The 13090-nt window shown below is 42.1% G+C and overlaps 1 protein-coding gene across 1 annotated transcript in view; it reads right to left on the bottom strand.

Moving 5' to 3' along the window:
* LOC309576577 (glypican-5-like) overlaps positions 1-13090 on the bottom strand; it is a gene marked incomplete at its 5' end in the record, with an annotated part of 330180 nt that overhangs the window by 138376 nt on the left and 178714 nt on the right. Inside the window, one exon of the mRNA XM_082287977.1 lies at positions 412-532. Within this exon, the coding sequence (XP_082144103.1) occupies positions 412-532 (121 nt within the window). The remainder of the gene's footprint in view (positions 1-411; positions 533-13090) is intronic.

Here is a 13090-nt window from a genome sequence, read left to right on the forward strand (position 1 = left end):
GATCTGTTTGTATCTCCACCACTGAAGAGCAGGAAGCTGCACAAACAAAGGATAGTCCTCCAACCCAGGAGTATCCCAGGACTCCTAAAGGCACCAGCATGACTTGCCTGCAGTCTCAGGCTCCGCGTGAACTGTGGGGAGCAGGAGTTCCTCCGTGCTCCTGGGGCTGTGGGCTATAGGACAGTTCATCAACAGCTAGGGAGCAACTTCAAGGGAAGTCACTCTGCCTCGCTGGAGTTCACAACCCAGCTGGGACAATGGAATCTTCAGCTGCCTTTTGTACAAACCCACAGACACCATAGCTACTTCAGGCCTATAATCCTGGAAGATGGAATATGATGAGCAGTACCACTTAAGAGATTTTACCTTCAGCTGCATGATAAAATGCTTTTACCTTGGAAAATTACTTACTTGATTGAAGTGCTGAAGTTTTTCAATTAAATTGTTGATGAGTGGGTCCAATCCTCTGACTTTCAGTTCTGGATTATTAATTTGTGCCTTCAGTCCATTGGAAACAACTCTGCTGGTGTAACTGAAAAACAGAAAAATACCACATCAGTGACTGGAACCATGTCCACCAGAATCAAAAACCGTATTACAGGTGACTTACAAAAAGAAAATATTTTGTAAATGGGAATAAATTTTTTAAAAAATATTTATGTTTTTAAATACACCAACCAGAATAACAGTCAATGTTTCTTGCAGCATCATTTACCACTTCAAACTATTCAAGTCATGAACCAACAGCAATTTCATAAATCACAGAGAGGTTTGTTTCATTCATAATTTAATATTTGAACCTTTGTAACTAACATTCTCAAGTTCTTCAATACAGCAGTCAAGGCTGATAGCTTCCAAAAATTCACTCTTTTGTTATTTCAGAAACTCAGGGAATTTAAGACGGAAATTACATTGCATGAGATTGAAGCAAATTCCACTGAAAGGGGAGTCTGGTTTGAAAAAGATTCATAATCAAAGTGTGAACTGGAGTCCTCTTGTCAGACCAGCTGGGGACACTAGGGAAAAACTCTCTGGGGACACTATAAAGGAGCAGGTGCTGCTCTACCATAGTTCCCCATGGAGCCTCACCTGCCATGGGCCACACACAGCAATTCTCTCTGACCAAGCCCTGCTTTTTCTGAGGAACAACAGATCTGTCTCACCCACTTCTCTCACTGATTGTTGACTGAACAGTTCCTGCCAGTCTTTTCTAGGAACACCCCCACAAGGTATTCTCAATCCTGCTTGGGCTGGGGCTCCACCCAGGCACCCTCATGGGGAAAATCCTAGGGTTGTGCACACCTGGTCTCTCCTTCTCTACACATCTATACCACAGCTGAGGAGGTGAATTCATCAGCACGTGTTTGCTGAATGCAGTGCTTCCTAGAAGTATCCAGACTCCTTCATATTTGCTCCAGCATTTATCTGTGTACAGTTTAAATTCAACCCCTCCAACCAGACTGCAGGTTGCACAGAGCTACAGAGCAGCCATTTTTTTGAGAGTTATGGTTTTTATGGTTGTATGAAACCCTCAGCTCAGCACTCATTTGTAACAAAGGTGATCAGGGATGTTTTGCATGACCAGCTTTGAACTGGACAATGACTGTTCACAAACCAAACTCTCCCAGACTCAAACACACACCAGGGAGGACCTCATTAAAGATTCAAAACTGGAATCTTTGTAAGTGAGGGAGCCACTGGCTCTGCTCCTTTGGACTGAAATGTCGAGAGACATATCCTGCTACATCTTTCACTTTGATCATCCCTACACACTTGGATATGCCAGATGTTCTCCTATCAGTAAATTCTTCACTGTAAACCAATTCGTGCTGAAGCTGAGGACAGCACTTCTGAGCAGAAAAAAAGGCCCAAATTCTATAGTAGAAAGGCAACAGAATGAATTGGGGGGAGACCAAGCTCTCCAAATATATTCATCCTATTTTAGTTTTATTTAGGATGAACCACAAATTTGTGCAAACTGCTGGCAGAAGACACTGTAGTACACTGCTGCTAAAGGTGTGGCTTAGAAAAAAATAACTGAGAATGGCCTGCTTTTTCAGTAAACTCAATAAATGTCATTTCTCAGGGAAAAAAAAAAAGAAAAAAATTGTTTAGAACAGAGAATTGAGAAAAATCAATGTTTTGCCTGAATAGCCATATAGTATTTAGAGGACAAATGTTAAGGAAAACCTTTTTCACTGAGATGGTATTTTTTTTGTTCACTGAGCCTTTTAAAGACAATGTTCTATTTTTTCTTGATATGTAACTCATATATGTATAAACAAATCTAAAGTATAAATTTTCACAATGCAATGGCACACCCAAAATGATGGTAGGGCTTAGATCTTAGAAGCAGACCCAGATGGACGGATGTCCCCAGGACGAATCCAGCTTAAGTACTGCTTTGAAGCCAAGGCTGGTATGGACTGTATCCATCTACATCAATTCATCTGGACAACAGAACAACACTGCTGCATCTTACCTGCCTTTACCTTTATTCACGAATCATATTATTTGCTGAATGCTCAACATAGTTCATTCATGTGAAAACAAACACATGGTGACCCACTGCAGAAGTACAGGGACACGTGACACAGCTTCCTGAGACCATCTAGTTCCAATACAAGAGAAATTTAACTTAATGGGACAGCTCCTGGCCTCTACCAGTCTGTTTGGGGATTCCCCGAGTGTGCTGCTTAGTCTCATCAGAAACTCATCAACAGCAGCAAAATGCAAGGGTTTTCCTTTTCCCTGCTTTTGACTGCTCTCCATTCAACTCCTGGTTAGAGCTATTGGAATTTCTCTAGACGTTTATGTCACTATAATACTGGATAAAGAAACTTCTGGGTTGGCTGGGGTGTTTTTTGGCAAATGACATTAAGTTTTTCCCCACAAATCACAAGCCTCCATTAACTGCCCCTAAGTGGTATTACAAACCTACAGCACTGCTTGGAGTTTGCATAAACACCACCAGTTCAGAGACAGCAGCAGCAGCATTAATGCCAGAAACCTCAAAGGGACCCAGAATGGGGAAAGTCAGTCTCAGCCAACTCATACTGCTGTTGCTAAATACATACTCTCTTCCACATACAGAATTACCAGGAAAATAGGCCCATTTGGAATGAATGAGTTCACAGTCCATGGAGACAAAGCGGGTGTCCGTATTCTTCGAGTTCCACCCATGTTTAAGGAGTCACTCTTTAAAGCTCTGGAGATAAGCGTACATTATGCACAGACATTTCTGTTGCCTAGATTGTTTACAGTTAGATTCATAACACAGTTTAACTAAATTCCACGTGTCAGAGACTGCATTCACACATGACCTGTGTGAATCCTGCTTCAGTTCCTTTATCTCCCTGGTGCCACTGCCAAGTGCATCACAACTGGCCCAGCTCTGGTCTGGAACGTGTCCTGACCAACTGGAAAACCCCAGAAAACCAACTGGAGAGGTGAAACAGATGTGATCTGCCCTATGAATGAGGTAAAAAGCTGGTGTAAAAGAAGGCAAAAGACTTCCAGAGCACAAAACCAGCTCTTGGGTTTTCCCATAATAACCTGCTACGAGCTCTGCTTCTCCTGGGTGTTCTCACTGGGAGATCACCGTTAGAACAAACCTGAGCCTGGAAAGACTCAGAGGAATTAGGAGATGGTGATTTCAGAGAAAAGGGGCCACAGCTCTTGAGGGGAAGGAGACAGGGCAGAGAACAGCAGGAGAATTGCGCACCCAGCAAGGAGGGAGTAATTCCCCCAGTCCATCCCAGCCAAGAGCCAAAGCCTGCTCTAGAAGCAGACATTATGTCCATCTGACCCAAACCACCACCCTGCAAACTGCAGATCCTTCTACTATCTCTGTACCACGTTAGAATACTTTGAAATAAACACTATACATTTCCTGAAAGATAATCTGATTACTTTATTTCTTTGCACTATCTAAACCATTTTTTTTGTTGACATCAGATCCTGAATTACTGGAAATGTACATTAAGTGAGATCAGAAATTGGCTTGCTTTATTTAATAACCTGCAATTTAACTGAAATATTGTAGTACAGAATTGCTAACTCTGGTTACAGCTCTAGTACTTTATTCAAACTAAACCCAGAAATGTCAGCAGGAATGGCCAGGAAAGTTGTATTAAAATATTGTCACTGGAGCAATCCTGAAAGTAACTGTTACACTGGAGCCCAATGAACAGCTTCTGCAGACAGAATTTTCATCTAGATCTCAAGCCTCAGGCCAATGCTATTCCACTGATTGATCAGGCTAAGCTATGATACTTTAAAAAACCAAAAGCAAATTATAAAAACAACAACCTCCCAAACCCAGCTTTTCAGTATTTCAGAAGAACAGTCTCAATTATTTTAGATCTTAGGTAAGGCTCATCTCAAGTTTAAAAAAAGGTAAAAAGTGAAATACTGTTTACATATGGGATTGCATTTCAACTGAAGATATATGTTTTTATTTCATAAATAAATAAAGATAAATTAAGATATTTGAGTAAAACCACCTATTTTAAAAAGCCTGATACTCTTCTGAAATGTGTCTTTTTCAGCTCCTAATGGTAAAAGGAATCAAGGGACAGGGTTTTCTCAAAGTCAAATATGCCTTTAAAAAAAGCCAAAAAACCCCCGATATAAAATAGAAATAACTTCAAATTCCAGCAAATGACTGCAGGAGCTGCCTTAGAGACAGATCTAACCAGCAGTGATATTTAGCCACAAAAGCCCAAGAAACAGGGTGCTGTTTTCACACCACTTCCTTGCTGCCTCCCTGCAGGAGACCACAGCAGTCAGGATGCTGCAGGCAGCTTATTGATCAGCCTCCAGCTGGGAGACGGCTTCCACTGCGCCACATTCCTCAGGGATTACCCTGAGCTGTGCCATCAGCAGCCACAGTGCCGTGCTGCTGTGTCCAATGGCCTCTCTTTCCTGAATTAAAACAGCTCCACCACATTCACTCACCCCAGGGATTATGGAGCAAGACCCCAGCATATTCCACATGCTTGGGAACATGTACTGAGCATTTCAGGATTATCTACATTGGAAATTCAGGATACCTGGAACCTGAACTTCATCTCAATGCAGTTCTCTTAATTTTAGTTTTCTGTTCTACACTTGAGTATTTGACCCAACACAGCTGTACAAGAGGCATCAAAATTTTTATTTAATTGTGGGATAAATGGAACATCAAACATCACATGGCAAAGCTGAAAATCTGAGTCTTATATTCAGTTCATAGGAATTCAGGAAGTGCAGTAAACATCTCTATGGGACAAAAACTGCTTTTGACAAAATCATTTGCCATACAATCTTAAGAGTTGCCATATATGTAGAAGACGAGTAAAATTTACTGTCTATGAAATTGAATCTATTTTGCTGAGACATTTCTAATTTTGTAATCACATTTTTAAAAAATTAATTACACGCTATATATCATCAAGACAGCAATACCTAAGCACAAATATTTTGTCATCTGCCATGCATTTTTTTCATCAGTATTGTTGGTACTGATTGAATAATTCCACTATGATCAACAAGGGCTAAAACAACAACACCTTTCTGAGACATACTAGGAAGTACAAACTCTTCCTGAGACTAAAAATCACACTTCACCATTTATTTCTTTGGCATTATAAAATATGACTGTCCTGTTTTCTGTACAAATGTACAAACTATTCTGTAAGAAACCAGCACACACACCCCCCCCCCCCCCCCCCAAAGAGAAGAACACATTGGAAATCTACAGACAGGACCACATAAAAGGAAATATCTGGATTCGCAGTCTTCTAAAACTCAGCAGTTGCCCAGCAGCCTGCTAAAGCTAGAGAGCTCTAGAGTAAGCCACTCATTTTCTAGCAAAATCATAAAGTGTTGAGACAAAGTGAGAGTTTACAGCATTCATTTCACATCCAGCTTTGCTTCTTTCATCTTTGTGCATAACTTATTAAGCAAGAAATGATCCCAGAGATCCATGCTGTCTGCAAGCCCTCCCAGAAGTAGACAGCACTGTGCGGACAGAACTACAGGGAATTGAAACTGTGCCTTTCTCGGCCCATGTGTTTGACAGGGAGGCATTGACTGCAGCAGCCGGTTTACCTCAGCAAAATACTCAGCACAGCACCAGAGCAGACACCACCCACCACTGAGTGACTCGGAGGTTAAAGGGTGATGGAGGAGAAGGAAGGGAAGAGCTCTGAATGTGCCATTCAGTAAGAAGCAATGAGAAATATGGATAAGCTACTTAACTGGTCTTGAGATCCACTGAAAAACTAATTCAGTTACATTAGGGATGGTTCACCAGATGGTGTGTTTTGTCTTATATTTATTCACAATTTGACCCTTGGGTTGCAATGGTTTGCCTGAAATTCAATAATGTGAATCCACTGCTGATCTACAGCAGCCTGTGGTGTCCCCAAATTAATTTTTGGACATTTCCCTTGCAGTTTTCAGATGCAGCCCTTGGAGTGTGTGACCCTCTGACCTTCAGGGCTCTGCAATCCTTGGTTTTCTCCCAATTCAAGGAACACAGAAATGTGCACCAACTAGTAAGAGCAGTAACAAAAACTGTGTAGTTGCAGATTGTGACATAATTCATCAGGACTATCAGCTTTGATCTCATTAACCCCTCTGCCCACTTCTTCACAAAGTGGCAAGAACAAGCAGAACACATGGCAAATGCATATCCCTTGCCGGGTTATCACAGTTGCTTGTCACTCTGTGAGTAACTTCAAGGAAGGAAAAGAAAATGTCGTTTCCCTGAAGTGTTTCTGAGCACGACTCTCCATGAGGAAAAGCCAGCCAGAGCAGGACCCCCCTCAGACTCAGCTTTCCTTAAGCTGCTCTGCACAATGAACTAGAGAGGGGTGAGTCCCCTCACCTCCTCCTGAGCTTTGTCACTAAAAGTGACCAACAGACAGGCTGTGCTTCATCTCTGAGCAACTCCCACAACAGCACTGCTCACAAAAATGTCTCGTATCACACATTTTGTCATTTCTGTACCAGCTTAGCAAATGTGGTTACAGTCACTGAGCATCACATGGCTGATAGATCTCCAAGAAAGGGATGATCAACCCATGACCAGTACTGTTCTCTAAGGAACTAAGCTGCCAAAATAAACACTTTATTTAAACAAAAACCCCACAAACAAACACCAACAACAACAAAAAAAAAAAGAGAAAAAATAAAATAGAAAATAAATACATCTTGATAAGTTTACTGTCACAATCAGTAGCCATGACAGAAAAAAACTGCAACAGTTTGCAGAGTTTGTTGTTGTCTTACAATTTTTTCTTTTCACCCACCCCTTGAAGATTCAGTGTGTGAGTGCTTCATAGAACTAAATCTCAGAGGATCTTCATGACTTTAACATTTATTCAGTAGCCTGATTCATTAGGTCACTCTGTAATTAACTGCCTTCACTTGAGTGGATCTGATCCTTGTTTGCAAGGAAGGTTTCAGTCAGGCCTCTCCTCAGGGCAGAACTGCAGCAGGAGCCCCTGACACCGGTGAACTCTGGGAAGTGACACCAGGCAAGGGCACATGCTGGGAAATCCTCAGGGCTGCAGAGATGCCAAGCCCTTGCATGGAGACTGCAGGCTCCTGTGAGACTGCTGAAAGTCACATCTTAATGCTTCTCAGGAAACCTGAAAGCCAGCAAGGAATTTGGTTTGTTTTTAAGGAAAGAATCATTGCATCTATGCCAGTGTACAATTCTACTGAAGGAGATGGAGTCACCAGGGTAAAATCTGGATGCACAAAGGAAAACAATTTCATGTATTCTACACAATCAGCTGAGCACAACTGCTGCAACATTCTCCAAGAGAAAGGCTTCTCTTTTGAAAAATACCTATGCAAAGAGTTCATTTTGAAATGATTAAATAACTGCCAACAGACTACAAGAAAGCTCAAGTCTGGCACATAATGAGTTCAGCGGCCCTGAAGATTTTGTGAAGCAGAACTGACACAATGTGAATTCCATCTCTGCCAGAACTGGGCTCCAGTGGAAGTTTCACAAATAATCTTATTTATTAGCAATTATGGAAAACGATGAGACAAATACAGTGTGCTAATGGGATAATTAGAAAAGGAAAATCACAAAGCCGAATAGCATTTATAATGGTTTTTCTCCACTTCTACAGGGCTAAAAAAGACTTCCTGTAATCTAGATTATAGACAGTTTTAAGACTGCAGCTACAAAATCAAGTTACCAGATGGCTTCAAGTGACCGGATGATGCCAGCCCATGAACACCCTGAGAATGAGTGAAAAACAAAGAGAGAGCATACATGTAAGAGATCTCAGCCTCAAAAAAGATGTGTTCATCAGTTTGTCCAAAGTCATGCTGAAAATGTATTGACTGGAGCTTCACAGAATACTGCAAAATGCTTGAAGAGTGCTGCAAAAGAAGTTATTACAGACTGTTGGTGAAACAGCCTTCATGGTGTACGAGAAGTTAATACTACCTTAAGGCACACTGAGGGCACCAAAGAAATTTGTAGAAGTTAATTGGACAATCTTTATTATGCCAAGGGAAAGAAGGTGCTTGCCTGGAATACCATCAGATAGGAAACTCTTTAGTTTCAAGTGAAATAAGCTCTTCAGGACACACAAATGGTACCTCTATACCCATCAAACTGAATATAATGAGCAATGAAAATGATACAAACCCAAAAGCTGATATCCTAACTGGGAAGTGGAGGCATAAAGAGCATTCCCCATTATAATGACTCGAGAAACAGAATAGAAAATAGAACAGTAAACAAAAACTATATACTTATCAAAGTAACATCTGTGGCCATTCCTAAGGGAAAAGTAAAGCTAATCTGAAACACCTTTTCTCAGCAACTCCCAGGCCAGGAGAGAGCCTTCTTTGAGTAAAAACAAAACAGAGCCAAGATAAATCCTGACAGAGAAACTAATGCTGCCCCTCTTGCAGACTGGCAGCTTCCACTCTGTTCCGAAGACTGGGCAAAGCAAATGGAGACAGATGACTGCCTAACTTTTGTACCTGCCAGACAGAAGACACTGGTGGAAAAACACGACTGACTCAGCAGAAAATACAGTCTTAGGAGAGGACTGGAACTCTTACAAGAAAAAAGGAAAAGCAGACGAAATAAACTTAGCAGTGGAGAGAGAATGAGCACCAAGCACGGACTCACAGTTCTTGGTTGACAGGACTTTTGACAGGCCAGGGCAGCAAGAATCCAATTGCCTTTCTGAAAACCCTGGTTGCAGATACTTAACAATTAGTCTTGACAGATGACCATGGTTATACAAAAGGATATTCCCAGCATAGGAATTTCTATGAAGCAAAATGGAAAATGTCCTAATTTGCACACTATCTGACATATGTCACAGGGAGAAGAACTTGCCTGTGGCTCATTAAAAGCAAAACAAAACAAAACAGAAACAGATTAATACTGAGGTCAAAATTCCAGCTTTCCTCAGAAGCCAGTTTCTCCAAATGCACTTAGATACACATGGGAGATTAAAGAACAGATGTCAATAATGAGTACATGAACTCAGCTCTGTATGAACTCAACTCAGGGACTGAACTCTGCCCTCCAACAGTCTTTGCTAATCCCCCTGGCTTTGGCCCCGCACCATTCTCGCTCCGCCTGCAGCTCCTGCCCCAGCAGCCCTGGGTGTGCACTGGGCAGATGGAGCACACCAGATACACCATTCCCTCCCATCTTATGCTGAGGAGGTATTTGGATAGTCCAGCCCACTCTCTCTCCCAGGCTCAAGCATAAGGCAGCTGAGATCTGCACTTTCTGAAGCACTGTCAGTTCCCCTGGCTGCTGTGGCTCCTTAGGGATGTCTCTGACCATTATGGATTCTGAACATGCAATAATGCACATACATTCTATTTCATTCCTTTATACTGTTTTCCCAATGTATTTATGCAGTATATTCGCTGCAATTCTTATCTGCTCCAGTGTCTCCACTTTTGCCCAGGTCTTAATGTCTTACAGCAGGTGTTTGGTCCTTGAGTCACAGATGAAAAGGTTATTTACCTTTCTGGGCTGCCAAGGTACATAGTTCCAATTTATTCCTATTTCCAGGTTAAAACTTCATCATGAGGATGGTGATGCTAAGTTTTATGTAAGTAAAAAGTAAACAGGAGACCTTAGTGCTGTACAGAAAGAGATCAGACACTAAGATTTCCAAATCTCCTGGGGGGAGATGTTGTTAAACTCCTTCCCTTTTGCTTCTTCTTTTCCCCCAGCAAGAAGGCTAGCTGAATTCATTATTCCAAAGCATCCAAGTTTTATTCTTTAGAGAGGAACATGTATTTTATTGCAGAAGCTACCTGTTCATCTCACTACCAGACTTATACACTTCATTCAACTCCTTCCTTTTGCAACCGCCTGACATGGATCAGGACTATTAACACTTACTGTCCCCCTAACAGTAAAACAACAGCCCAACTGCACTCAGCTAATCCTGTGCCACTGATGATGGCTACAGGCACCAGACTGGGCTCAGCCTGGAGACATCCTCACTGCTGGAATTCCTCACAGGCACACCAAAGCCTCTGCCACACTGGCACCACAGGGGGATGTGCTCAACACTGACCTTTTTGGTGCCAGCTTCATGGTTTGGAAGCACTGTTAAAAGTAGTGCTTTTAATTTGTTCTAGAGTTTACCTAACTCAGTATTTGATGCAGTATTTCAGTATGTAGAAAAAAATCACTGTTTTTATTGCTCCTGAAAACACTGCAGAAAATGTTAGTAGTAATAAAGGGCAAGTAGGGCCTAGTTATGGAGACCACAAGGTCTTTGCAGTTATCCAAGACAAATGTTTACCCAGGTCAAGGTTGAAGAGCTGGAGAGAAATGTGGGAAACTGAGCAGCCTCTATTCATGTTTTTGTCATTAAATACAAAGCATTGTTTTCCTCCTCAAGTGTTTGGTACTTCTCACAAAATAGCTGCACTAGAAGAGAGGTCAAATGTAGAAAGATTTTCCTGTCATCACAAATCTGGAACAGAGAATACTTATACAAAAATCAATTTACTTGACCTACACTGTTCAATTTTTCTGCTAATACTGCTGGAGATTTATGTCTGGTTAAAACTGTTCCCTTCTGCAATTCAGCGTCTCTCCCGCTTGATTTTGCAGAAAGGTCACAGTCCCGAGTTCATGATTTTATACTTTGCTGCCACAGAGACAAACAGCAACACAAATTCAGCACAAGTTCGCTGCAGGATAAACAACAGCAAGAACCACATTGTTGGGGAAAATATATTTAATGCACACAAATGCATGCACCACAAAATATTGTGTGCAGAAGAAGAACTAAGCAGAAAAATAAGGGCAGGGAATCCCTTTCCCCATGCTACAAAAGTCCTCTTGAAAAACCAAGTTGCCAGTTCAATCGTCTGATACACAATCTTTCTTTTGACAGTTACTTTTAAGCTAGACCATAGCAAATGGGAAGAGTAACTACTTCTGACATAGTTGCAAGTTAGTGGCATATTTCCCCTACAGTCTTGATTTCTGTTGCAGAGATTCCCTTTCCTTAAACCTCTGCAAGAGCTCCAACACCTCTGTGTTAGATGCAGACAAAATCAAAATCCTTGGCATAAAACCCCCAAGTAAGGAAACACAAGGCAGATCACGAGGCTCACTAAGGACAGGTAAACTCAAGCAACCTGCCCATCACACATATAATGTAGCACACTCACAAACATGCATTTTTTACTTTTCAGCTAAAAGGTGTAGACAACTGAAAACAGACAAATAAATAGAATGAATAACATAATACAGAAAAACCCAAGCCTGACAGGACATTGAGCTAAACACAACAGCGAAAGCCCCTTCAACAAGGTCCTGATGCTGCAGTGATGGCCCTACAGCCCTCCCCTACAGAAAGCCCAAGTTGACCTGACCTTTTCTTTGCATGTAAGTATAATCACAAATAATCTGTTTAGTAATAACATTATACTCAGTTTATATTCAGGGGATGAAGTAATGGTGCCTTAAGCAGAAATCTTAAAAGGACCCTGTTCCATCCAGTTCCCACTGATCATCTGGGCCTAAAAAACGTAAGTTCATACTTGAAAGGTTCCAGTGGGCAAGGAACCAAACGCTCTCCTGCCATCACCCACCCACTACATCCCTCTTGATCCTCTCTGGTTCAGAGCAACATGAAAAACAGGTGCCTCTTCCACCCTCCCAGGCAAAGGCACACCAATCCAACTGCTCTGTCACCAATACATTGCTGGAATACTCTTGCCTCCAGGTGCAGAGGTGCAATTGGAATTTCTCCTCAGCCCTCCTGGCCCCCTGTGAAGATCAAGATGCAGTACCCAGGACTGCCCTCCCAGCACAAGGCCAAGGGGACACCTGAACAGGCAGTACCCATGGGCAGGGCTGCCATGGCCCAGGCAGAGCAATCCCTACTTGCCTGCAGGAGGAGTGAACGAGCTGCCTTTTACTGAGTGCTCCTAGAGAACACTCCTAACTTCACTGCACAGCCCAGGCACTTCCCAGAGCAAGGGACAAAGGTGAGGAGCTATCCAGCAGCTCCTTATCTTTTCTGTGGACATAAGGTGCAACACAAAGCACTTGAGAGCTTGAGTGTGACCACCCACAGTAAAAAAAGGAGCTGATCGTTTCAAGTGGTTGCCACTGGCTGAGCAGACACAGCATTCTTTCCTCAAGCTCAACAGCTGCCCTGACCTGTGTGTTTTTCGAGTCTTTCCTGAGATGCTGAGAGTTTTTGCTCACCACACATGGCGAAGCTGACACCCCTCAGCATGGGAAGTACACACCGGCCTGTGCTCAACCATAAGGAAAGGCCTACAAATACCAGGGAGGAAAAAAAACCACAAGAAGAGAACTGACTTTGCTTTTCTGCCAAAAAATCAGGAAGGAAAAAGAAAAAAAAATAGACAGGAAGTCTCTTTTTTCCTCTTTCTTTTTTTAAGCTGTGTACAATATCAAAGAACACAGAGAACCAAAGTCATTCTGAACACAAGACAAAAGGAATGAGAGAATAGCAGGCAGTTTGTTGCAGCACAACTATCAGCTACAAAGCACCACTTGTTATCTGTGTGCTAAAAATACTGTGATGATTAACAGCAAGGA

Source organism: Coloeus monedula (genome assembly GCF_965178545.1).
Source record: "Coloeus monedula genome assembly, chromosome: 10".
Classification (NCBI taxonomy): Eukaryota; Metazoa; Chordata; class Aves; order Passeriformes; family Corvidae; genus Coloeus; species Coloeus monedula.